The following is a 26,779-nucleotide window of genomic DNA, read 5'->3' as shown; positions in this document are numbered from 1 at the left end:
ATGTGTTGGTACATGAGTGTTTGTGGGAAACAAACCTAGCACTTGAAATGCTTCAGATAATGTGTTATCATTAAACAGGTTGCAATTAAAATCGCCAGAAATTATAATATCACTGAATGGTACAGATATGTCATTTACAACAGATACCACTTCGGCAATAGGAATACGATTATTTGGACGATACACATTGCCATTGAGAACCTTATGTTTCCCACTCATATACATCTCTAAAAATATATATTCCATGGCATCACCTACTGCTGATTTCTTTATCACACGACATTTTAAACCATTTCTAACATATATGCATGAGCTTGCGGGTGGCTCATGTTTCTCTATCAGCACGAAATAATTTATACCCAGGAAGATTGTATATGCCATCCTGTAAATTAGAATGAAACCATGATTCTGAAACACAAATTAAATCAACACCAGACGATATAAAAATATATTTAAATTCATCGAACTTATTATTTAGGCTTTGTTCATTTATATGAATCATTTTTAAACCAGATTTCTGTCTCCCAATAATGCGAATCATATTAAACATTTCGTCTTTGGCATTTCTATTTACATTAACTAGCATTAATCAAGGTTAATATAACAATGAAATCCTGCCGCATACAATTGAAGATGAAATTATTTTGATAACAAAAAGTTTTATAAAAAACAGAAAGTGTATCAAGTTTAGTTAAACAAATAAAACATGTTTTTAAAACTAAAAAATAATTAGATATGTAGATATTTATAGTTAAAAAGATAATAATTTTTCTCTGTGTGGAATTTAATATGATTGGTAACGCAATAGCTGCGGTGTGATGTTTAATGATTGGTGTTGGCAATATCCATTTCTGGCTGGAGAGAGAATGACAAGTCAGTAGATATACGAAAGAGATTGTTGAGATCATCAGCTGACTCAATCCGAATAGCAGAAACATATTCTGATTGTTTAATGTAAACAACTCCACGAAAAGTGTAGGCTGCTACTAAATGTTTTTTCTTTTTAAGCTTTAACGCTGTTTGCAACAATTTATAGTTGGAGCTGGTTAGGTCTTCGTTGATGTAACATGGTGTGTCGGCATCAAAGCCAAACAAACGAAGTGAAAGATTTGATTTGTTTGCTCTCCTGTAATTATGCGTTGCTTTCATAATTGTGCTTCTATCTTGAGAGGTGAAAAACTTGACCAGAACAACACCATCTGCTCTATGATTTTTGTTGTTTTTAATTCTTTGGATATTTTTTATATTTGGTTGTGGAATATTTGAAGAGGCGCAAAAGTTTTGGAATAATTGATATAAATTTTCATGTTGAAGAAATGGGATGCCACAAACACGAAGATTTTTTGATACTTTCGTATTTTCCTTGTAATGAATTTGTTGTTTTATTTTATTTATTCCGATTTTGAGCTCATTTATTTCGGTTTGTTTTTCTTCTAGCTTGTTAATCTTGATATTAAGTTCATCCACTTTGTTCGATACTGCATTTAATTTGTCTTTTATTTGTTTCATTACCTCATCAACACTTTCTTTAACACATTTTTCAATGTTTATAATCATAAGCTCGTTTTATTTTGCAAATTTTGATTCTATGAGTTTAAGAATTTTTGGGGATTTGTTGTTGTGTGATAATGGTGTATCGTAAGTGCGAGTCACTTTTGTAGTTGGCGTAGAGAATACTTTTTTAGATTCTTTATTTATTATTTTTACTGACATCTTTGCTTTTAGATTTAGCTATAGCTCCCATATATATGCATCGCCCGATTTTACCAAATTTGGCCGTAAAATTTATTTTTATATCAACCGACTTATCTTATTTATAAACCGATTGTACTCAAATTTGTCTAAATTTAATCTTCTATAGCACTTAATGTATGTGCAAAATTTCATAGAAATCGGTTCAGATTTAGATATAGCTCCCATATATATGTGTCGCCCGATTTTCCCAAATTTGGCCTTAATAACCTTTCAGAGGCCTAATTTATTAACTTGTCGTACTCATATTTTGCACAAGGTAACCGTATTTGGTATCAATCATACCTGTAAAACATTATACAAATTGGTTCAGATTTACATATAGCTCCCATATATAAGTCCCCGGTCTGACACATAGATGGCGTCGCTAGTATTAAATTCATATTATTTTTATATAACACCAACCTTCAAATGATACGTGTCAAAATTTAAGGTCTGTCAGTCAATTAGTTTGTGAGATAGAGCGTCTTTTGTGAAGCAACTTTTGTTATTGTGAAAAAAATGGAAAAAAGGAATTTCGTGTTTTGATAAAATACTGTTTTCTGAAGGGAAAAAATACGGTGGATGCAAAAACTTGGCTTGATAATGAGTTTCCGGACTCTGCCCCAGGGAAATCAACAATAATTGATTGGTATGCAGAATGAATGACCGTAAAATGAAGTTGATTGAGATAGCAGAGGCCTTAAAGATATCAAATGAACGTGTTGATCATATTCATTCATCAATATTTGGATATGCGGAAGCTCTGTGCAAAATGGGTGCCGCGCGAGCTCACATTTGACCAAAAACAACAACGTGTTGATGATTCTGAGCAGTTTTTTCAGCTGTTAAATCGTAATACACCCGAGTTTTTCCGTCGATATGTGACAATGGATGAATCATGGCTCCATCACTGCACTCCTGAGTCCAATCGACAGTCGGCTGTGTGGACAGCGACCGGTGAACCGTCTCCGAATCGTGGAAAGACTCAAAAGTCCGCTGGCAAAGTAATGGGCTCTGCTTTTTGGGATGCGCATGGAATAATTTTTATCGATTATCTTGAGAAGGGAAAAACCATCAACAGTGACTATTATATGGCGTTATTGGAGCATTTGAAGGTCGAAATCGCGGCAAAACGGCCCCATATGAAGAAGAAAAAAGTGTTGTTCCACCAAGACAACGCACCGTGCCACAAATCATTAAGAACTATGGCAAAAATTCATGAAGTGGGCTTCGAATTGCTTCCCCACCCACCGTATTCTCCAGATCTGGCCCCCGGCGACTTTTTCTTGTTCTCAGACCTCAAAAGGATGCTCGCAGGGAAAAAATTTGGCTGCAATGAAGAGGTGATCGCGGAAACTGAGGCCTATTTTGAGGCAAAACCGAAGGAGTACTATCATTCCTCTTTTTAATAATGGACTCCATATTAGTAGCATACTAACTCTGTAGGTGCAAAATCAACTATAGCTCCTAATATGGGACATTTCTGCTCATGTTGTGACAAGACACGTACCCCTTTATGTTCTTAAATATGAATATGCGGTTTATCGCCCAAACCTATAAAGGGTGATACGGTCAAAATTTGGTCAAGGGAAAACGCGTGTAAATCGGTGAAATCGTTTATTTAAAAAATCAAATTAAATTTCTTTTTCAAGTTCAATTAGTATAAAATTCAGGAAAAATATTCAGTTAGGCTTTCGCTTTTCCAAATCCGAATTGCCGGGCCTCACGCTTGACACCTGCCATCAGATTTTGTACAGCCACTTTCTTCGCCGCAGAAAGCCAGTTTGCCTTGAACTGCTGCTCGTCCTTATCAGTTTTTTGGTCTTCTTTAGGTTCCGCTTGACAATAGCCCAGTATTTCTCAATTGGGCGGAGCTCTGGCGTGTTGGGAGGGTTCTTGTCCTTGGGAACCACCTGCACGTTGTTGGCGGCGTACCACTCCATGGCCTTTTTACCGTAATGGCAAGATGCCAAAACTGGCCAAAACAGTACGGAACAACCGTGTTTCTTCAGGAAAGGCAGCAGATGTTTATTCAAACACTTTTCACGTAAATTTCTTGGTTGACAGTCTCGGAAGCTATGAAAATGCTGCTTTTCAAGCCACAGGTACAGCTTGCCAAACCAGATATTTCTTTGCGAAATTTGACAGTTTTATGTGCTTGAAAATATCTGCTACCTTTCCCCTTCCTTTTGCCGTATAAAACTCCTGTCCCGGAAGCTGCTTGTAGTCGGCTTTGACGTAGTCAGCATCGTCGTGTACAGCCTCAGGGATCGCGCTTTGGCTGTCGTATTTTGTTTATCATCGCGATTTGGAGTCACTACCTTCTTGTAAGTCGGAAGTCCGGCTCGTTTGTTGGCTCGATGCACGGTTGTAGACGATACACCCAGCTTATTTGCGGCATCTCGGAGAGAGAGGTTAGGGTTTCGCTTGAAACTACCGGCAACTCTCTTTGTCGTCTCATCGGCTTCCGGTTTTCGATTTCCCCCCGATCCAGACTTCCTGGCTGTCGACAAACGTTCCCCAAACACTTTAATTACATTTGTAACGGTTGATTTGGCAACTTTTAGCGATTTTGCCAGCTTTGCGTGCGAGTAGCTCGGATTTTCGCGATGCGCGAGCAAAATTTTGATACGCTGCTCTTCTTGCTTGGACGGCATTTTGACAACTGAAGAGTGAATTCCAAAATCAAAATAGGAGCAACATTCTACACACACACACATTCAAAATGAGGGGTGTTCAGGGTTTTTAAATGCAAAATTGAAAGAAATACGTCAAGTTTATATTGACCAAATTTTGACCGTATCACCCTTTACCATTGATACCCCACAAACAATGTCTACTAATTCCGTAGGGATGGTTTAGGGTATGATATAGTCGGCCCCGCTCAACTTTCTTCTTTACTCACTTGTTTACTTATATTTTTACATATATTCCAAAATGTTCGGGAGATTCCGAAGAGGTGTTCGACATTACAAAATACTGTATTAAATATTTACTATTAAACTTCGAAATGTGGGTTATTAAAGATTTACAGCCATAAAAGTACAGTGCTTGGTATAAACGAAATGGACTGTGTTTTGGATCAAATATTATTTGTTCATTGCAGTTGTGGTGATAACAATTTAAAATTTTCGAAGAAACTCAAACCCTCTAACAAATGCAAAACGTTTTCGCTACACGTTTTCCAAAAGTTGTTTTCTTTCCGTGAAGTCGAGTATAAACATTAATATTTTTCCATCGAATCCTAAAGTTACTTAACGATAACCATTCAAAACCACATTATATTTAAACCCTATACAATATTTTACAACCCACACATAAAGTTATTTATGAGTGAACTATTTTTTACTAGCATTTAACACCATTTTAATTACATTCCAAATTTATAGTATTTAGATACACAAATAAATATGAATTTTTATTAACGAATAATTATGTACTTAATTTCAAAATATTCATCGTTTCACGTTTACTTTTCTTTAATAATCAATTATATTTTTGGGAAACCAGATAATAAATAAAAATAAAAATTGGTTAACAGTCTCTTTAAAATGTCGACGACTAAACTATTTTTAAATCAATCATTCCACAGTACGAGGGCAGTTCGGAAACTTCTTAGCCTAACACAAAAAGCGCGGTACAAACAGAAAAAATTTAAGCGTTTTGGAAACTTCCATCTCTGTTATGAACACATGTTAAATTTTGTTTCGATCTGGCAACTCCTTCATATAAAAACAGGTGTTCAAAAAAGATGCATCCGCAATTTTTTTACAATGGAAAAATTAGAAATTCGTGCTGTCATTATATATTTACATAAAAAAGTTATCGGGACAAGAAATTCATAAAGATATGGTAAATGTGTTAGGTGAAAGTGCTCCTTCATATGCAACAGTAAAAAATTGGGTTGGTGAATTTAAAGGTGGTCGTACAAGCATTGAAGATGAACCACGTAGTGGACGTCCAAAAACTGTTGATGAGTTGACATGGATCTACGACTATACTCCAGAGACATAAGAACAATCCAAACAATGGGCTGGAGGAAGTGACCCAAAGAAGGCAAAAATAATTCAATCGGCTGGTAAGGTTATGGCAACGGTTTTTTTGGGACTTCAAAGGTATTTTATTGACTGACTATCTGCAAAAGGGTAAAACAATAAAGTCAAAGTAGTATTGCAACCTTTTGGATCAATTAAATGTACAAATTCGAGGAAACGTCCTGGCTTGCAACACAAAAAAATAATTTTTCATTAAGACAACGCACCAGCGCACAAGAGTGTTTTAACAATGGCTAAAATCAACGAATTATAGTACGAGTTGCTTGACCACCCACCTTATTCTCCTGATTTAGCTCCCAGTGACTTTTACTTGTTCCCAAATCTAAAAAAATTCCAAGCGTCAAGCGTTTTACCTCAAATGAAGATCCAATTACAGTTGTAAACCACTATTTTGAACTAACTATTCTCTCCCTCGTACAGAGAAATTAAATAATTAAAGGAACAACAAACCGTTTTACTATTATGAATATTTTCATACATTAAAATTAAACTTTCTTTAAGCAAAAGTACTTTATTATAAAAACTTAAGATGAAAGTTCTTAATACAATGTTTTTTGTGAATAAAAATTATGACCACGTGGAACAGAGAGAGAGTAGTTCATTTGAACTCGCTGTTTGTACATTATCCTTTTTTTATTCATCGTAGGTAATTTTTTTACATATCTTGCTGGAAAAAAATGGAAGCAATAAAGAAAATTGTTAAAAATTAACACCACGTAGCGAAATATATTTTTTTTAATTCTTTATTTTAGCTTGGTGGCATTTGATCAAATGGTGTAAGGAATACAACTTTTCTTTAGAAAACGTATGGTAAATTTAAGTTATACTTCGACCGTTTTATGAATTTTTGTTTTATACTAATTAAAACCAAATTGAATTAGAAAATAAATTCAAGGTTGGTTCACTTTTTCGCTCACGATGAAAATTATATCGTCTTCAAATGAGCCGTAGTCAAAATGACGAAAGATGACGTTAATGTACAAAAAATAAGGATGACTGTCCAGGGTTAAACGAAAGTTAAAGAATTCTTACCAATTCACTATTAAATTACAAGCAAAGGAGTACTAAAAATTTTTCCAAATTTTAAGGGGTTATTCGGAAATTAAATATTTGTTTTTTACATCAAAAATGTTACATTGGTTTCCAACAAATTTGATAAAAGGAATACTAAAATAAAGTATTAATAACCTGTAAATAAACTGTAATGAAAACTTACCAATTCTCAATTTTGTAAATGTGTTCGAATCCATCTGGAGTTGCTCTGAAATTAAATATTGCTTTTACAACAAAGAAAAACATTAAACTGGTTTCAAAAAAATTAATTAACAAATAATAATATACATAAAAAATATACTTTTTAAAAGAAAGCCAAAAAATACTTACCAATTTATGACTAAACTACACGCTGAGATATAACAAAAATTTTCCAAATTCATCGGGAATTGAATATTATTTTTTTACCTTGAATAATAAAAATTTCAATACATTTTCAACATATTTTCCTAAATATTCTTAATAACTTTTTTCGAAACTACCGATAAAATCTTAATAACTTTCATTTAAAAGGTTTAATAAACAAACACCAATATATGTCTCAAAAATCCAAAATATTTCATGCCTTTATATTCCCTTTATACCTGCTTAAAAGATGCAACAGCCCACGCCAACGCCAACTATACAACTGAATAATGCCAAACAAAACCAAGCAAAGCCAAAACATTCCTACAACAACAAAAACACATGTGCCTTTATTGAAAACAACACCTCATCCAGCCAAATAAACCATCCGCGAATAACAAACACACAAACCACTAAATGAACAGAAATAAAAACAACTCCACGCTTATGTATACACAACATACCCAGCCAGGGCTGCCAATAAAATTTTAAGAAAAATCGTCACTTTTTTCCGAAAAAATCGTCATAATCGGCACTTGCATTATAAAAATCGTCAAAAAATCGGGAATTTAAATAATATTGTTACGAATTTGATAATTATAGATATAAGTTTATTTAAATTAGTTTCCGTTAATTTAAAATTTAAAATTGTAACGATAAAATTTCGCTATCACTTGTTGGAATCATCTATTCATTTTCTAGTATTTTCCTGAATTTCTTTTATGTTCTTTTGTTTGCTTACCGAAATGTTAGTTTTTACTCTCTCATAGAATAACAACCCCTTTGCTTTGTTATTTTGCTTTCTCATTTCATCTCATTGTCTATTGTCATTGTTGTTGTAGTAATGCGAGCATATATCTATGTGAGTGTGTATGTGTTTGGCAGCCACCAGACGAATTACTTAATGGTCGTAGATCCTTCTAGCATTGTCTAAGAATGTTCTGGCGTTGCCAGAATATTGTAGTGCTACCAGAATGTTCTCGTATTGCCACACCGTCATATATAAAAGCGCTCGCATGCTGCTAACGGGTCAGTCTTAATTAAAGCGTCAAACGAATAACTTCAGTGTGAACGAATTGTAAAGTGTGAAGTCATAGTAAATAAATTGTAGATTGTCGTTATTTAAAAGAACTGTGTTTTAATTGTCGGGTAATTAAAAACGCCTAAATATAAAAACGTAACAATTGGTGTCGGAAGTGAAATAACGAAAAAAAAATCTACAATGAAGTTTAATGAGCTTCGAGTGGAAGTCCTAAAAAAGGAGTTGAGCAAACTGGAGCTGCCGACAACAGGCAATAAGGCCCAGCTTCAAAAGCGTCTACTGGAAGAGTTTGAACGGCGTAATATTGACATTGCGACGCATGAGTTTGATTATAAGGAAGACATTGATGAATCAATACTCGTCAATACCAGCAGTATAGAAACTCCGTCTGTGGCTTCGAGTGTTGTGGACTACACATCAATGCTCAGTGTTTTGAGCAAAATGATGGAGGAAAACTCTAGGAAAATCATGGATGAGAATTCTAGAAAAATGGAAGAAAATTCTAGAAAAATGGAAGAAAATTCTAGAAAAATGGAAGAAACTTCTAGAAAATTGCTGAAAGAAAATGCCCTACAAATGGAAGCAAGTTCAAGAAAATTGGAAGAAAAATTCGACAAAAATTCTAGAATTCTCAATGAAAAACTACAACAAATTTCTGAAGGCATGGAAAAACGTGTGGACCATATAGAAAATCAAATTGTGGAATTGGATAAGAAAGTTCTTTCTGTGGATGAGAAAATTATGGTTCATGATGAGAAGTTTCTGCACATCGAGAAAAAAATGTCAGAGCTGGAAATTAAAGGTGGTCCAGTGCGCGTCATCGAGGGCTCAAAAATCAAAACTCCTGTTTTCGATGGCTCAACGTCATTTGATGTCTTCAAATTCCAATTCGAAATGGTTGCTTGTAGAAATTTGTGGAATGACGATGATAAAGCAATTGAACTTCTATTGGCATAAAAGGGCAATGCTGCTGATGTGATACAAAGCATTCCCGCTGCTTCTAGAAATAACTATAATGAAGTAATAGCGGCACTTCAACGCAAGTATGGTGGAGAGCACAAGCAAGACATCTTTAGAATGGAATTAAGAGGTAGAGTCCAGAAATCAAACGAGACTCTACAAGACTTTGCAACAGAAGTTGAGCGGTTGGTGCTACTGACATACCCAGGAGAGAGTCACCCACTTGTGGACCGCATCAAAATTGAGACCTTTGTGAATGGCATTCGAGACCCAGACATAAAATGTGCAACATATGCGTCACAAAAGGCTACATTCGCAGAAACAGTAACATTTGCACTTGCGCAAGAAACTGCGAGATTGCTGGCACGGCCTCAAATTCACAAAGTACGCAGAGTAGAGACCGAGTGTGAAGAATCGAAATCTATCATTGACTCGATGAAAGAGGCAATGAAGCAGGTAATGCAAGAATTGAAACAGGATGCAACTAAATCCCGAATCAAATGCTATAACTGTGATAAGACGGGACATCTAGCTCGAGAATGCAAAGCACGACGCAAACGGTCAAGATCCACATCACCATCTCCATTAAACAATAACCATAAGAAGGTGACCCCACAGTCAAGTGAGTCACCTTTAAACTAAATCGAGCTAGTTCAGCGGGGCAAGAGCTGGCTCCCACCGACGATGGCCCCACCATCTCCATAGCAATAGTTCAACAGAAAAATAACAATTTAACTATTGCGGGTGTTATTAATGGCGACAAGCGTACTTTGACGTTGGATACTGGTGCATCAAAGTCTATTATTAGATCTGATTTAGTAAAAGGAAAAGTTACACCACTGATTGGAGTCAAGCTACGCACGGCTACAGGGGAACCCGCAACCGTATATGGAAAGGTCGCCGTAAAATTAACTATTGCTAACAAATCCGTTACTTATGATTTCATTGTGGCCGATATAATAGACGAAGTTATAATTGGAGCGGATTTCATGATTGCTTTTGGTATCAATCTGGATATGAAGCGTCGTGTAATGACATGGTGCGATGCCGAAATAACGGTAAACGTGGGCTATAGTGAGAATACACCCGTCAGACGTTTGACAACGAGCCAGTCAGAGTCTATACCACCGAATGCCGAAGCAATTATATGGGTTCCTATGAATGGAGATTGTGAAGTCGGCCAATTGTGGGTTGTTGAACCAGCAGAAAACAAAAGCAACAACATCTTGATAGCAAATGCCCTGGTAACAACGAACGAAGAGAGACTAATACCAGTTCGTGTCTTGAACTTGTCTGACAATCATGAGCAAATTGTAAAATTTTCTGACATTGGCAAATGTACACCAGCCGAGGCAATAGTCAATTTGGAAGGCAACTCATCAAAGACACATGGAGCAGTGAGAAAACATCTAGAAGCGTATGTCGAGGCTTGGACACGTCATCTATCGCCGTCAGAGAGAAATAAAGCCAAGCAATTGTTGTGGAAAAACGCCTGTGCTTTTGCTTCTGAAAAGGGAAATCAAGGAAGAACATCTGTAGTGAAGCATGAAATTAAAACCGCAGAAGAAAGGCCCATAAAACAGGCACCACGAAGTGTTCCCCTGGCAAAAAGAGACGAAGTTCAAAAGCTCATAAAGGATATGGCGGAGAGTGGAGTGATCGAGCCATCATCAAGTCCTTGGTGTTCCCCAGTTGTGCTGGTCAAAAAGAAAGATGGAAGTACCCGATTCTGCGTGGACTACAGAAAACTGAATGATGTCACCAAAAAGGACAGTTATCCGCTTCCACGCATTGATGACACGTTGGACACACTAGCCGGAACAACATGGTTTTCTACGCTTGATTTGCAGAGTGGATATTGGCAAGTAGAGATCGCCGAGAAAGACAAGGAAAAGACGGCTTTTGGCGTTAATGGCGGTCTCTGGCAATTCAATGTAATGCCGTTCGGGCTCTGCAACGCTCCGGCTACCTTCGAAAGATTGATGGAGCGGGTACTGAAGGGGTTGCACTGGAAGTCGTGCTTGATATACTTGGACGACATCATAGTGATGGGCAAAACATTTGACGAGCACCTTAAAAACTTGAAAGACGTTATCCAGCAATTGTCAGCCGCTGGTCTACGCCTTAACGCAAAGAAATGCTCCCTTTTCCAGCGGGAAGTTAAATACCTGGGTCATCATGTGACTGCAGAGGGCATATCCACCGATGAAGACAAAATCCAAGCTGTCAGAGATTGGCCACGACCCCGAAATCTCCACGAATTAAGAAGTTTCCTTGGGTTATGTACATATTACCGACGATTCGTCCCAAACTTCGCCAGCATCGCCGCTAGTCTCCATAAATTGACGCAAAAAGGTCAGAAGTTCCAGTGGAGCGACGAACAGGAAGATTCATTCCAACATTTAAAAGAACTTTTATGTTCAGCTCCTGTTCTAGCGTATCCTATTCCGGGCGAAAAATTTGTTTTGGATACAGATGCTAGCGCGCATGGTATTGGAGGTGTGCTATCCCAACAGATAGACGGCAAGGAGAAGGTCATCGGATATTTCAGCCGAACGTTGTCCAAGCCCGAAAAGAACTACTGTGTAACGCGACGAGAGCTGCTAGCCGTCATAGAGAGTGTAAAACATTATCATAAATATTTGTATGGACAACACTTCTTGCTCAGGACTGATCACTCAGCTCTACGATGGTTGCTCCAATTCAAGAATCCGGAAGCTCAACTGGCACGTTGGATCGAGAGGCTCCAAAGCTATGATTTCAGTATCGAGCATAGAAAAGGTGGAAAACACGGTAACGCTGACGCCCTGTCACGTCGACCTTGCAGTATAGAATGCAAGCACTGCTCGAAAGCTGAACACAAGGAGGAGATTGTTGATATTCGGCTGTTACACGTCGAATCTGGAGTGGACTGGCCAACAGAACAGCGTAAAGATCCCATTTTGATCAAAATTATTTCGGCAAAGGAAGAGAACCAGAAGCCCAGTAAGAAAGACATCGCAGCCGAAAGTCCACTTATGAAATCATACTGGGCTCAATGGGATAGTTTAGTTCTAGTCAATGGATCCCTGCAACGTAAATGGGAAAGCGAAGATGGCAAGAGCAGCCGAAATTTAATCATCGTTCCAGATTCCAAAATAAGAGATGTTTTAGCGGAGTTCCATAATGGTCCCAGTGGAGGTCATCTGGGAATAACCAAAACCGCCGAGAAAGTGAAGCAACGATTCTACTGGGTTGGATGCCAGAAATCAATTGCTGAATGGGTAGCCAATTGCGAGAAGTGCATGAAGGCGAAAGGTCCAACAAGGAAATGTCGAGGTCCTATGCAAGAATATAGACCAGGAGCCCCGTTTGAAAGAATAGCAATGGACGTGGCAGGCCCTTTCCCAGTAAGTGATTCTGGAAACCGTTATGTCCTTGTGGTCATGGATTACTTCAGCAAATGGCCGGAGGTGTATGCAATTCCAAACCAAGAAGCAAAAACGATTGTGGATGTTGTCAACAAAAACTGGATATGTCGCTACGGTGTGCCGTCCGAGATTCACTCAGACCAGGGAAGAAATTTTGAATCGGCCATATTCAAAGAGATGTGTGAATCCCTTGGTATCAAGAAAACGAGGACTACACCATTACATCCACAATCCGATGGCATGGTAGAAAGGTTTAATCGCACTCTGGAGGAACATCTTCGAAAAGTAGTGGACAACGGCCAGGGGGACTGGGACGAGCATATACCAAAGTTTTTGCTGTCGTATAGATCTGCCATTCATGATTCCACCTCTCGAACACCGGCCAATGTTCTATTCGGAACTGAGTTGAAGTTGCCTGGTGATCTGATATTCGGTGCTAAACCTAATGAGCTCGCCATGGAAGAAAACAGAAACGACATCCCAAACACTTTCGGTGAAGTTCACGAATCAGTGCGCAACAAAATAAAAATGGTCAGCAACAGAATGAAGGCGAGATACGATCGTGCTGTAAATACTGAAGGCTTCCAAGAAGAAGAATTGGTTCTGCTATTTAACCCGCAACGAAAGAAAGGATTGTGTCCTAAACTGCAAACACAGTGGGAAGGCCCATACAAAGTCATCAAGAAGATCAATGATGTTGTATACCGGATTCAGAAGGACGACAGCCCTAGATCAAAGATGAAAGTTGTACATCTGGAACGATTGGCTCCTTACGGAACAGGTTCTGTGCCTGTTCGGGACGAACAGGCTTAAGCGGGAGGCAGTGTTACGAATTTGATAATTATAGATATAAGTTTATTTAAATTAGTTTCCGTTAATTTAAAATTTAAAATTGTAACGATAAAATTTCGCTATCACTTGTTGGAATCATCTATTCATTTTCTAGTATTTTCCTGAATTTCTTTTATGTTCTTTTGTTTGCTTACCGAAATGTTAGTTTTTACTCTCTCATAGAATAACAACCCCTTTGCTTTGTTATTTTGCTTTCTCATTTCATCTCATTGTCTATTGTCATTGTTGTTGTAGTAATGCGAGCATATATCTATGTGAGTGTGTATGTGTTTGGCAGCCACCAGACGAATTACTTAATGGTCGTAGATCCTTCTAGCATTGTCTAAGAATGTTCTGGCGTTGCCAGAATATTGTAGTGCTACCAGAATGTTCTCGTATTGCCACACCGTCATATATAAAAGCGCTCGCATGCTGCTAACGGGTCAGTCTTAATTAAAGCGTCAAACGAATAACTTCAGTGTGAACGAATTGTAAAGTGTGAAGTCATAGTAAATAAATTGTAGATTGTCGTTATTTAAAAGAACTGTGTTTTAATTGTCGGGTAATTAAAAACGCCTAAATATAAAAACGTAACAATATTAAAATAAATGCATCCAGATTTTATATCCTAACCCACATAGTGTTTAGGGAATAATAACTTTTATTGACTTTAGACTCCATAAGACATACTGATCGACTCAGAATCACCTTCTGAGAAACTTGGTTCAGTGCTTTTTGGACACAAGGACGGACGCTATTGAATTTGGAAAAAAATCGGATCACATTTAGATATAGCCCACATATATAGGCATCGCCCGATTTCAACAAATGGTGTCGTATTGAGCTAACTAGGTCGTCTTCAAATTTAATACAAGGTAAAGTACCCTTAAAGTAAGCAAAATTTAATCGAAATCATTTAAGAGTTCGATTTTTCCAAATTTTTGAACCGAGTAAATATCGTCATTTTCGAGACAAAAATCGGAAACCGCTATTTTTGAGTCAAAAATCGTCAAAATGCCCAGCCCTCGCTACCATTTCTCATTAATGCATTAATCTCACTCAAACAAAACTCAAGTAACATCATCTTTACATTAATCACATTCCACTATGCCGATAATTTGCAAAAACTTCACGAAATGTTATATACCATTTTTGACGAAAATGTCTATAAATTTAATTACATGTGAACTAAAAATATTTCATTGGGTAATTTTCTACCAACAATTATTAACTATAGGAATTATCAGTAAGAAATTGCTATCCACTTTCAAGTTCATTTTTCGTAAAAAAATATTTTCTCATACAAAAAAATCTTATAGTAAATTGCACTTATTAGTTTTATAGCATGACAAATGCATTTTTAACTACCAGTTAAGAATTTTTTTAAGGAAATTTCCATCGTATTTTGTAGGCCATGAACTAAACGATTATTACTTATAATTTGTAAAGTTTCCTTTCGAGTAGTTAATTTTCGTTGAAGATACGAAAAATGAACTAAAATTCTGGAAAATTCTTGTAATAAATTATTGTAAAAATCTTCTTAAATTTACGAGACACTTTCTTCTGTGTACTTATTAATAAAGAGGAACTAAACTTTGTTTTTATACATCTTACAGTTTAATTTTTCACTGTTTCCACATTTTTCATTATTTTACTTTTTTCGTTACTTTTTTATGAAGATCCCTTTGTAATTTTTATATATTTTTCGCTATTTATACCGTAAACCACATAGTGGTCAGGGTATAATAAGTTTGATCTGCCAAAAAATGTGCCTACCAGAAATAACATATTGATTTTAGACCCCATAAAATATATACCGATCGACTCAGAATCTCCTCCTGAGTCGATCTAGCGCTTGGTGTCCGTCCGTCCGTTTGTCCATGTATTTGTTGTTCACAGGATTCCGGTCGCAATTATTAACCGATTTTGATGAAATTTGGTACAGGGAGTTTTTGGACACAAGGACGAACGCTATTGAATTTGGAAGAAATATAGATATAGCTCCCATATATACGTATCGTCCGATTTCGACAAATGGGGTTACGTTGCGCTTTTTACAAACGGATCGTCACCAAATTTGGCAAAAAATAATCTTTTTCATCGCTCTTCAAGTCTGCAAAATTGCATCCAAACGGTTCAGATTTAGATATAGCTCCCATATATATGTATCGCCCGATTTTGCCAAATTTGATCTTACTCAAATTTTGCACAAGGTAACCTTTTGTGGTATTAATCAAACCCCCAGAATATTATGCAAATTGGTTCAGATTTACATATAGCTTCCATATATATGCATCGCTCGATTTTCCCAAATTTGGCCATTAACCAATGTTTATTAACCAATGTTACTCAAATGTCAAATTTTGATCCACTAACTCTGCTCCAGGTTTCATTAAAACATCGGAGGGCAATTGGACAACGTCCAGTGAGGATACGCTGGAGGTACTATTGGACACACATTTTCCTGGAAATCAGATGGTCGAACCATGTTCTGGCGGTGCCACAGGGGCTCGGCGGTCGTTTCCTATCGAGGAAATTGTACCGAAATCTAGAATAAAATGGGCCTTAAATAGCTTTAGACCATTCAAATCCCCCGGACCTGATGGAATTACTCCGGTGGAGTTACAAGCAGTAACTGACAAAATCATTCCCTGGTTGTCGGCGATATATATAGAATGTATCAACTTAGCATATATCCCAGGAAAGTGGTGGGAAACAAAAGTCGTTTTCACACCTAAAGCGGGAAAAGCATCTCACTCGAGTACGAAGGATTTCCGACCAATCAGCTTATCTTCATTCCTACTTAAATCTCTGGAAAGGATGATAGATATTTATCTTAGAACTAGCGTCGATTCAAGTTTGCTCTCGAAACGACAGCATGCATACTCGAAGGGCAGGTCTACTGAGACCGCATTACATGAACTAGTTAGCTTTATTGAAAGCTCACTATCTGCCAAAGAATACACAATCGTGGCTTTCTAGACATCAAAGGGGCGTTCAACAACATCCATCCGAGCTCGATTTTAAATGGACTGACAACTCTGAATGTTGATCCAGGTTAGAGGTGTGCACGTGACACGAAATTGTCGTGACTCACGCGTGAGTCACGCTGACGGCAACGGCGTGAGTGTGCGTGAGCGTGATTAATCAACCAATTGTCGTGCGTGAGCGTGAGTCACGAAAATAATATCTTCGTGAGTGTGCGTGAGTAACGAATTTCGGAAAAACACGCTCACGAAAATAATCCCGCTTACGAACATAAAATGCTTACGAGTTGAATTCATTTATAATTTTAGTAACATCCTAGGTGGTAAGAGTTTTATAACGCACTCGATTTTAACCATACTCATGTTTTCAGTCAGGTTCTATAGGTAAATCACTCATAAAATTATTCGTGAGTCACGAAGTTTTTCGTGAGGCACGACATTTTTCGTGAGTCACGATATATTTCGTGAGTCATAACATTTAAAAGATTTTCGTGCGTGAGTGTGCGTGAGTATAAATGTTCTTTTCGTGAGCGTGCGTGACCGTGAGTCCTACCAAAAAATATCGTGCGTGAGTGTGCGTGAATAAGATTTCTCCATCGTGAGTGTGCGTGAGCGTGAGCACAATATTACTCACGTGCACACCTCTAATCCAGGTATACTTAGGCTGTTAGACGAACTTCTAACAAAGAGACGTATTTATTTGAGCCACACTAGGACAAGCAAACATACAAAGGTATGTGAACAGAGGCACTTCCCAAGGAGGAGTTCTATCACCTCTCCTTTGGAATGTTGCTATAAACAACCTTCTGGTTTCCCTAGAAAAAGAAAGGATAATAGTGGTGGCATACGCAGATGATGTGGCGCTAGCAGTCGGGGGAAAATTCCCATCCACAATCAGAGATATTATACAGAGAGCCTTCCGGATGACTGAGAAATGGGCGAAAGATAATGGTCATGGGGTAAATCCTGCCAAGACAGAACTAGTACTACAAAGATCGCAAAACTCCCACGGTTAAGCCCATATCCTTAGGGGGTATTGAAATTCCCTTTGGTGAGTGTGCAAAATACCTTGGCGTTATTTTGGACAGGAAGCTGAACTTTAAGCTTAATATTCAAGAAAGGACGAGAAAAGCCACGGTAGCTTTGTACTCGTGCAAAAAGGCAATAGGAAAAAAGTGGGGCCTAAAACCAAAAACTGTGCATTGGCTATACACAGCAGTGGTTAGACCTATAATGCTATATGGTGTTGTAGTCTGATGGCCGGCACTTCACCAGCCGACAAATTTAGACAAAGTTCAGCGTATGGCGTGCTTGTGTACCTCAGGCGCATTCAGCTGCATCTATTGCCTTTATACATTTTGGCAAAACATTCAGCTGCAACAACGGCTGTGTGGTTGCGCGAGCTATCGCTGTGGTCGGAAAAAATGTACGGTCACAGTTCGGTCCCCAAAATAATGCCACATATGCCTAACGTGTGGATTATACTTTGGCGACACCACTTTTCGGCAAAAAGTTTGAAACTCTAATTCCCAACAGTGAGGCGTGGGGCACACAGGCCCCGAGGAATAAACGATATATATTTTCTACACTGATGGCTCCAAATTAGATGGACAAGTGGGGCGGAGTATATTCTAAAGATCTGGAACTTCGAATAGGGAAAAGATTACCTAATCACTGTAGTGTTTTTCAAGCTAAAATATTAGCAATAAATGTTGGCATTAATTTGCAAAAAATGTTGGCTTTAATATATACTAAGACAGTCAACCTGCAACCTGGACTCTGTGTTCCTTAACTCGAAAACGGCCATCGACTGCCGCAAATCTCTCATTGAGATGGCTGAGCAGCACAATATTCACCTATGGCGCCTGGCCATAGGAACATACCGGGGAACTGCGAAGCGGATGAGTTGGCGAGGCTAGGGACTACCTTACATATTCCAGGTGAACTAGAATCTGTTGATATGCCCTGGCTACTTGTAAGCTCATTCTGTGTAAGAAGGCTGTTATGATGACAAATGTTCGATGGGAGAATTGCAGGGGTTGTAACGACACCAATCAAATATGGCCCCATTTAAACTTAAACCCCACACTAGATATGCTAGAGTTCTCGAGACGTCAGATATCACTCCTGATATCTGCTATAACGGGTCGCTGCCTGATAGGCGATTTTGCAAAAACTATTGCCGAGAAGTATAATGACTATTGTATGAGCTGTCATGATGCGGAGGAAAAGGAATCAATTAAACATCTTGTATGTTTATAAGTGTTTGAACAATATTGGACATCATACAATCTCCTTCACAATAAATCAAACTTCATTCAATACTCGAAACAACCAGCAACTGAGAGTAGCGTTATGTCGTACGGAAAGGACGAAGCAACGTATTGATTTTTCAGGTACCCAAGAATATAATAATTTACCGCTACATGTAAAATCTTGCACTAGTCTCGCAACCTTCACCCAGAAAAAAGTGGCCCCTTCTTTAAGTTAAAATGAACTAATTGTGAAGAAAGTTGAACTTCGAATAGCGCAAAAGACATTTTTATTTTTTTGAACGATGTGATTTTCATTGAAATTAGGTAGAATGCATTCCATATATTAGTTAACATTTTCCTATATTTATGTACCACTACACTACAGAATGAAAAAATTTAACTGAATTGAATTCATATATGGAATGATTTTATTGAACTTTTTTCATTCATTGGGACAAATCTTTCATATTTGTGGTAAACCTTTATACTTCAAACTTAGAACTGCTTACCTTCGTTTTTAAATACAATTTTATTTATTTATATAGGCAAATTTTTCTTCAATAAAATACACGTTTTATTAGTATATTAAATATATTTATTAAGAATCAACAGCATCGACTGGCCTTGAAATATTAGTTTATTATTCCACTATTTCCAATATCCATGTAATATCATCAACTGTAAAACGCATTTTTCCTTCTTCTTGTACCTTTCACTTTTAATAAGTTGCTGCGTAACGAGTTTGTCCTCCTTTTACAATTTCAATACCTACAAATATAAAAAATCATAAACCAAATTTTTCACAAAAGGTTAGCGTCACTGAATGTTACCTGTTAATTGAAGATTCCAAAATGAAGACGAATGAAGGGGTTGTTATTCTGTTTTCTTTCTTTATACACCATCACGAATATAATTTTTTCTCACTAATTTAAAATAACAAATTTTTCATATATTTTATTTGTTATATTATTTTACTATATTATTTTTTAACAATCCCTCCGTATACCATAACAACGCGATTCAAACTAGAAAAACAACCCACGCGCAAACATATCGATTACATGGATGACAGGTATCGATTACAGGTAGATAAAAGAAATATAGGAACATTTCCTATATTCTAACAAGTGTGTTTCGGGCCTGTTCTGGTTTTCACATACGCAAAATTTTTGCGAATTGGCTTTTTTGGCGTGTTCTGGTCATTCGAATTCGCAAAATTTTGCCGAATTCAAATCGGTTGTACTTGAGGTTGCGAATTCAGAATTGTAGTGCTTTTTTTCTATGTAAAAACAACAAAATATGTTTAATATAATAAGTGGTATAGTGGAAAATACAGTTAAGATTATATTTATAACAATAAAACCCACATCCGAAACTTATTTTTCGTAAAACTAATCATTTTCAAACAGTCCGTAATTTTAGAGTGACACTACTCGGGTAATTGGCGTAAGTATGCAAAAGATTGGTAACCCTGTAAACTAATTTGTAAATAATTGACAACTCTGAGAATTTCAGAAACAACAAAAATGGCAGCAGGTTCGACGTAAGTATTTTTATAAGACTAATTTTTCATTTTTAATTCAATTTTTTTATTTTAGACGAAAACACAAAAACTTACAGCAGGAGGACATATTTCTCCAGTTTATGGATGAAAATCCGAACATCGCTAAAGGCTTTGTGAAAGGAGATCGCCTACACGCTGATGAGAAATGGGCAAGACTAACAGCGTCTTTAAATAGTGCTGGGCCACCAGTAAAAGATGTAAATAGTTGGAAGAAAGTAAGTTTTATTTAACAATAATAATTGTATAAAACATATACGATTAAGACTTCATTTGAATAGGTGTGGTCTGATTGGAAAGTAAACATTCGAAAGAAGTTGGCGCATAACAAACGCGAAACTTCTGCTACTGGTGGTGGACCGTACTCACAACTTGCCGTGTCACCTGTGGAAGACCGAATAGCCCAATTGTGCGGTTTATATAAAATGATTGATGGTGTAGAAGGCACCAAATCCTATGGTGTGTTTGAAGATAATGTTTGCGAGACGTCTCCCGACTCTCAGAAGGCGGTAAAAAAACAATTGCATTTTGAAAGTGACGAAAATGCTTCCATCAGAAGTCCAGAATACAAGCCAAAGCGCAGCCGTCGATCTCAGCCTTCTGTAGAGTTGGAAGATCTATGTACTGCTCAAAATGAAATGATGGAAAGAGTTGTCGATACTCTCGGCGAAGTTCATTTGGTTTTACGTGAGCAAAATGACATTTTTAGGGACATAAAAAATATACTGCAAAACAAATTTGGAAATTAATCGCATAAATAATTAATGAAATTGATCTCGTGAAAGTTATGTGTTGAATAGATAAAAAAAAATCCTTAAGATTTTTAATCAAACTATTTTTTTTTAAATGATTTGTGAACCTGAATTTGAGTTTGAAAAGAGTTTCCATGAAAGCTGCAATTAGCTTAGGTTATGTTTTTTTTATTTGTTTTTGTTTGTATGGAGCCTTGTTATGAATTCCTTATGGAAAAAAATCTTAAAACAATTGTACTTTCTTTTACTTTCTTTTAGTATAAAAAAGTGATCTCTAAGTATATTTAAATAAATGACAATATGTTCGACAAAATTGAATCTTTATTTTATTAATAAATGGAATTATATTTTCGTTATAAGGTGAGTATCAAGTTCGAGTTTAGCCGCTAAAATTGCTATTTTGTCACGGTTATTTTTCTTAAATAACTCAAAAAAGTTATAATTTTATTCTGCTTTTACAAATTTATTTTCGATTTCAGCGGCTAAACTCGAACTTGATACCCACCTATACATAATACTGCATTCTTACATTTAAACCAAGCTTTGAGCAATGCGATTTCTTATAGTAGAAGCTATTAAACCTTCTTCTTCTGTGGAACTTTCTTCTTCGTTTTCAAAATAAGGCAAAATAATAGGCACTGTTTCGTTATCAAAGAGGTCTTGCGGAATCGTTTTAAGCCTTCGACAAATATTGTGAAAAGCACAACACACGTTTATTAAACTGCATACGAATTTTGGGTCATAATGAAGAGTAGACTGCAAGCATCTAAATCTGCTCTTCAAAACACCTATAGTGCGCTCGACAATATTACGCGCTTCTGCATGTTTTTTATTAAATATATGTTGCATTGTACCATACTGTGCTCCTCTGTAGGGCGTCAAGACAAATTGTTCCAAAGTATAGGCAGAATCTGCCAAAACAAAACAATTTTGAATTCTTGATAAATAATTTCTAGCGTCGCTGTATTTCCAAATAAATGCATCATGGCATGCTCCAGGATGAGTGGCATCAATCGCCAGTATTTCTAAATTATAGTTGCAAACCTATAAAAATATATTAGATTTTTTACCCTGTCAGATAAATTCCATAAAGTACTAACCACCATCGCATTTAAACTAAAATAGCCCTTTCGATTCAAAAAAGTAGACTCGTCCTTTTGGGGCTTAACAATTTTTACATGCGTTCCATCAACACATGCAATTACACTAGGAAGTCGATATTGAGAGTAGAAGTATTCCTTGGATCTTGTTACTTCTTCATCTGTCATTTGCAATTTTATGTAATCACTGCAATAGTGGTACTCCAAAAGACCTATAACATTGTGTAGGATTTTAGAAAATGTGCTTCTGCCAATGCTAATCTGGTGGTCTTTTGCGATGGCCAATTGGTATGATCCGGTTGCTAAGAATCGAAGCACGGCTCCTAGTTGTATGTTGGGATGTATACTAGAGTTTAAGTGTGGTGCAATCGTGTCTGCTACCATTCGAAAAGTATCTTTGTCAATTCTAAACGACTCAATAAACCTACAAATAAAATAAATATAATTGTATCTATTGAAATCGAAAGGAAGCCTGATTTACTTACTGCGGTTCTAGTAATCCCATCATATTATTTGAACTTCTTAAGTTGCGATTTTTACGAATTGCATGAATTTTGCGTCTTCGTTTTATTTCTTCACAAGCAAATGCGTGAATGAAGGACATACATGTATTTTAAACAATGAATTCAGAAAAATAATTTTGTGAAATGTAAAATCAGCTGTTGCCTATCATCTGTTGCAAACAGTTTTGTGTTGCCATTTTTTTAATTTGAATTTAATTGTAAAACTCGCGAATGTGCGAACACGCAAATCTAATACGCGCGTTTTCAAATCACTTCAATTACGCGACAATATGTGAAAACCAGAACAGGCCCGTTTCCTTAAGTTTTGAAAGGATTGAATACTCTTCTTCTATGCCAAGAGTTATTCGTATGTATGATAAGCTTTCTATAATAAAGAAAGCCAGAATTATCATTTTATAAGAAATTTTACTAAATTTGAGGAAACTTGATTTTAGTTCATATTTTGTTTATTTTTACGAATGCTTTGTTATCAGTAGTAAATTCGTATACCCAGCGAAGAAAACAGTATTAGTAGAATTCCATGCCTTATTCTAGTTAATGAACTATTCCTAACTGCTTTCAGTTTAGGATTTTTCTACTGAAGCAAGTAAATTGTATTATTTTAAACAAAAATTTAACTTAATGGAAATAAATTGGCTAAACTAAATTGATGAACATTTTTTCCTTTAGTTCCGAAGGCACTTTTTTCTTGGTGTTTAAAATGCTATTAAATAAAAGAGTTTGTCTTATCAAATTTTGAAGATTTACTACTTTAATTTATAATATTTATTTGCTTCTGATATACATTTAGAGATAAATTTGTAGATGATTATTTTGTAATGTTTATACTTTAGGGATCTTATAGTGGAAAATAAAGCCTGATGGCGCTGAGGCGTTCATTTAATTTGAAATGTATTTACAATGAATTAATAAAAGAAATAAAAAACTTAATAAGTGCATTCACAATTAGTAGCCAAAACGTCCGACTGCGACCTCCCACTCCTTTTACCGTCTATCAAGCCTGTAGCCATTGTTTTTCCTCTATGCTCAAAAATTACTTGAGGAAAAACCCTATCTTCGACGTCCGTCCGTCCGTTTAGTTAATACTGTCCATGTGTCGTCTCAATCAGCTCCACCACACCTACTCAAATACAACACCTTATATCTTACAATTGCTCTACTCCATCATTTTCCTTTCCATACATTTCTAAACAAGAGATTTATTTTATAATTTAATGTAGATGTATTGTTTTCCATATTACTTACATAAATTCATTCATTCGTTCACTACTTTATTCAGAAGCTAAATAATAAAATCTATATAGTTAAAATTACAATTATACATTTTAATAGGTTTCCAATAAAGTAAAACGCACGTCTTCACTGTTCGGTTACAACTTTATTACTGACTTGTAGCAATAAGCTCTACCATGATGTATGTTACAATGTTCCCTTATAGTTTAGCTTAGAAAGAGACGAATGTTGATAGTACTAGTACTAAACCCTTGAGTGAAAATGAGAGACTCTATGATCTTTATATACGGTAAACGGGAGACTATATATGCTTAAATCTAGTTCTATGTGTTTAGTTAGAGTAAATATATATACGTACAGTAAAGAATAGAAATATAAGTATATCAGCGTTGCCGTTTTGGTCCGATCGGACCAAAATTGGTCCAAAAAATTTGTAATTTTTAAATTTGGTCCGATGGTCGGACCAAACGGAATTTGGTCCAAAATGAAAAGATTTTTAATTTTTAAATTTATGAAATAAATTTGATAAAATTTATAATTTATTTCTAGTACATATTTAAAATTTCTATCACATATTCAATAGTATATGTGCACTGAAAAAAATATTGTCGTGAGGCCAAAGATATCATGTGCTTAAAATACGAATGCGAAGTTTGACTAGCATAGAAGACATATTTCTCTAAAATAAAGTTTTTTTGCTTGTCAGTAATGCTGGTGGCTTTTCTGAGAGTTTCAAAGCTTCTCTAAGTGGTTACACTGCAATGTGGAACGCCGTTCGTACTAGGCTATAAAAAGGAAGTAAGAGAGAAGTTCACCAATGTTGTATCACAATGGACTGAATAGCCTAAGTGAGCCTGATACATCGGGCTGCCACCTAACCTAACCTTGTACTAAAGTCTATAAATTTTTGCAATGAAGTCGGTTTGTCCTTATTGGACATAAAATTGGGTATCCTACCATGAAAGAAAATTTCATTTTTCAAAATGGCTTTAATATTTCTGAAAAAAAAAACAGTTTAGTAAAAGATATTTGTGACGTCAATGTGTCCTCACTTCAATTTTCTGCTTCTTTGGCTGGGAATCAATATCAAAATCATTAACGTAAAGACAACATCTTTGGAGCTGTGAAAATTTTTTTTTCATTGTGTAATTAGATACCATTTCAATCACAGCTAATCGAATGACAAATTCGCGTTGATGTCAACTAAAATTGACTTTAAAATTAGACCTTTTCAAAAAGTCAATTTTTTCATATCAATCCTTTCTGATTTACTTTATTTTTTTTAATAAAATCACTATGTACAACAATAAAATATTTTTTAAAGCAGTTTTCTTCGAAATTGGAAATTTGGTCCGCTGGAGGGAATTTTGGTCCGATTATGGAAAAATTTTGGTCCAAAATAAAAATTCGTAGTGGCAACGCTGAAGTATATGCTCTTAAAATATATCAACCTAAGCTATCGGCTTCAATTCGGCCATCCTGACAATTGAGAGCCCCTGATCTCTATTATAAGCTACAACTGTTCAACCAAGGGCGCATATTGTGCACGGCCCACACGTCTTTATATGGATTTCTAGATTGTTGAAACCCTTCTACATCTTCCAATAAATACCTATCATTCTCCAAAACTTTTGATACTCTGTATGGACCTCTATACTTTGGCAATAATTTTCTACCTACCCCCGTATTTGAGTCAAAGTTTTTGACCATCACATCATCGTTCACCGAATATTGTGTGCCCTTCCTTCTTTTCTCATTAACATATCGTTCATTGTTTCCCTGAACAGTCTTTTGTTTATCCGCCCCTCTTTCTCTAATAACTACATGTCGCTCAGTATTCTCTCTTTCATTTTCCTTTGATCTGTTCTCCACACGTTTGTATCTATCATTTGACACTGTCCCACTACTGGAATCATATACCTCTTTCTCATACTCATTTTCTCTATCATTTGTAACCAAATCATCTATGGGGTCATCTACCGCGGGTTGTCTCACACCAAATAACATTCTACTCGGATGTCCTCCAATAGTCCTGTGTCGACTAGCTTCGCTATCATCGGGAAGAGGCTTCTTTTCACCCTCTCCACCTGCCCGTTTGCCTGTGGAGACCCAGTCGCTATTCGTATATGTGTTAGTCGTTTTCGTCGCGTAAAGTCTCACAAACTTCGTCCCTGCGTCCACAACAAGAAAAATATATTTCAACGACCGACTTTTATCTACAGGGCCATAGTGATCTATATGTATAGTCTCGAAAGGTACAGTACTTTCGGGATGTTATGTAAAAATCCCTCCTACTTCCCGCCCTTAGACGAGAATGATATACATTTCAAGCAATTCCTCAGATGATCTTTTGCCTTTTTTCGCAAACGCGGAAGCCAATGTACGTCACTGTGCGGACGTATATTTAATCGCTCTACCACTTTTATTGAAAATCTACTGAAAGTACTGTGTTTTAAATTGCTAACTGTGCTAAAATAAACATCAGAAGTGTTGCTTCATCGAATGGTGTATTGTGATTGACACTTCGTTCGGATTTAGCTGCATTATTTATTTATAAAAAGTTTATACAGCAAAGCTAAGTAAAGGGTGATTCTTTTGAGGTTAGGATTTTCATGCATTAGTATTTGACAGATCACGTGGGATTTCAGACATGGTGTCAAAGAGAAAGATGCTCAGTATGCTTTGACATTTCATCATGAATAGACTTACTAACGAGCAACGCTTGCAAATCATTGAATTTTATTACCAAAATCAGTGGCAGAAAATCCGCTTTTTTATCGACAAATTTTGTTCAGCGATGAGGCTCATTTCTGGTTGAATGGCTACGTAAATAAGCAAAATTGCCGCATTTGGAGTGAAGAGCAACCAGAAGCCGTTCAAGAACTGCCCATGCATCCCGAAAAATGCACTGTTTGGTGTGGTTTGTACGCTGGTGGA

At 36.4% G+C, this 26,779-nt stretch overlaps 2 protein-coding genes across 2 annotated transcripts in view; both read left to right on the top strand.

Annotated features, from left to right (window-relative positions):
• Positions 1–26,779, top strand: part of dpr19 (defective proboscis extension response 19) — a 305,876-nt gene that overhangs the window by 143,941 nt on the left and 135,156 nt on the right. The gene's annotated exons all lie outside the window — the stretch shown is intronic.
• Positions 20,099–21,149, top strand: LOC142223361 (uncharacterized). The gene is made up of 4 exons (XM_075293240.1): positions 20,099–20,118; positions 20,188–20,215; positions 20,271–20,451; positions 20,515–21,149. Exons 2-4 carry the CDS (start codon positions 20,199–20,201, stop codon positions 20,980–20,982), a joined length of 666 nt encoding a protein of 221 aa, XP_075149355.1. The 5' UTR covers positions 20,099–20,118; positions 20,188–20,198; the 3' UTR covers positions 20,983–21,149.

Source organism: Haematobia irritans, chromosome 2, assembly GCF_050003625.1.
Source record: "Haematobia irritans isolate KBUSLIRL chromosome 2, ASM5000362v1, whole genome shotgun sequence".
Classification (NCBI taxonomy): domain Eukaryota; kingdom Metazoa; phylum Arthropoda; class Insecta; order Diptera; family Muscidae; genus Haematobia; species Haematobia irritans.
This window is presented reverse-complemented; position numbering and strand designations above follow the sequence as displayed.

Excerpts from the sequence above, each read along its gene's own strand:
- LOC142223361 (XM_075293240.1), top strand. Across the intron at positions 20,452-20,514 it reads ATGTAAATAGTTGGAAGAAA|GTGTGGTCTGATTGGAAAGT; the intron begins GTAAGTTTTATT and ends TCATTTGAATAG.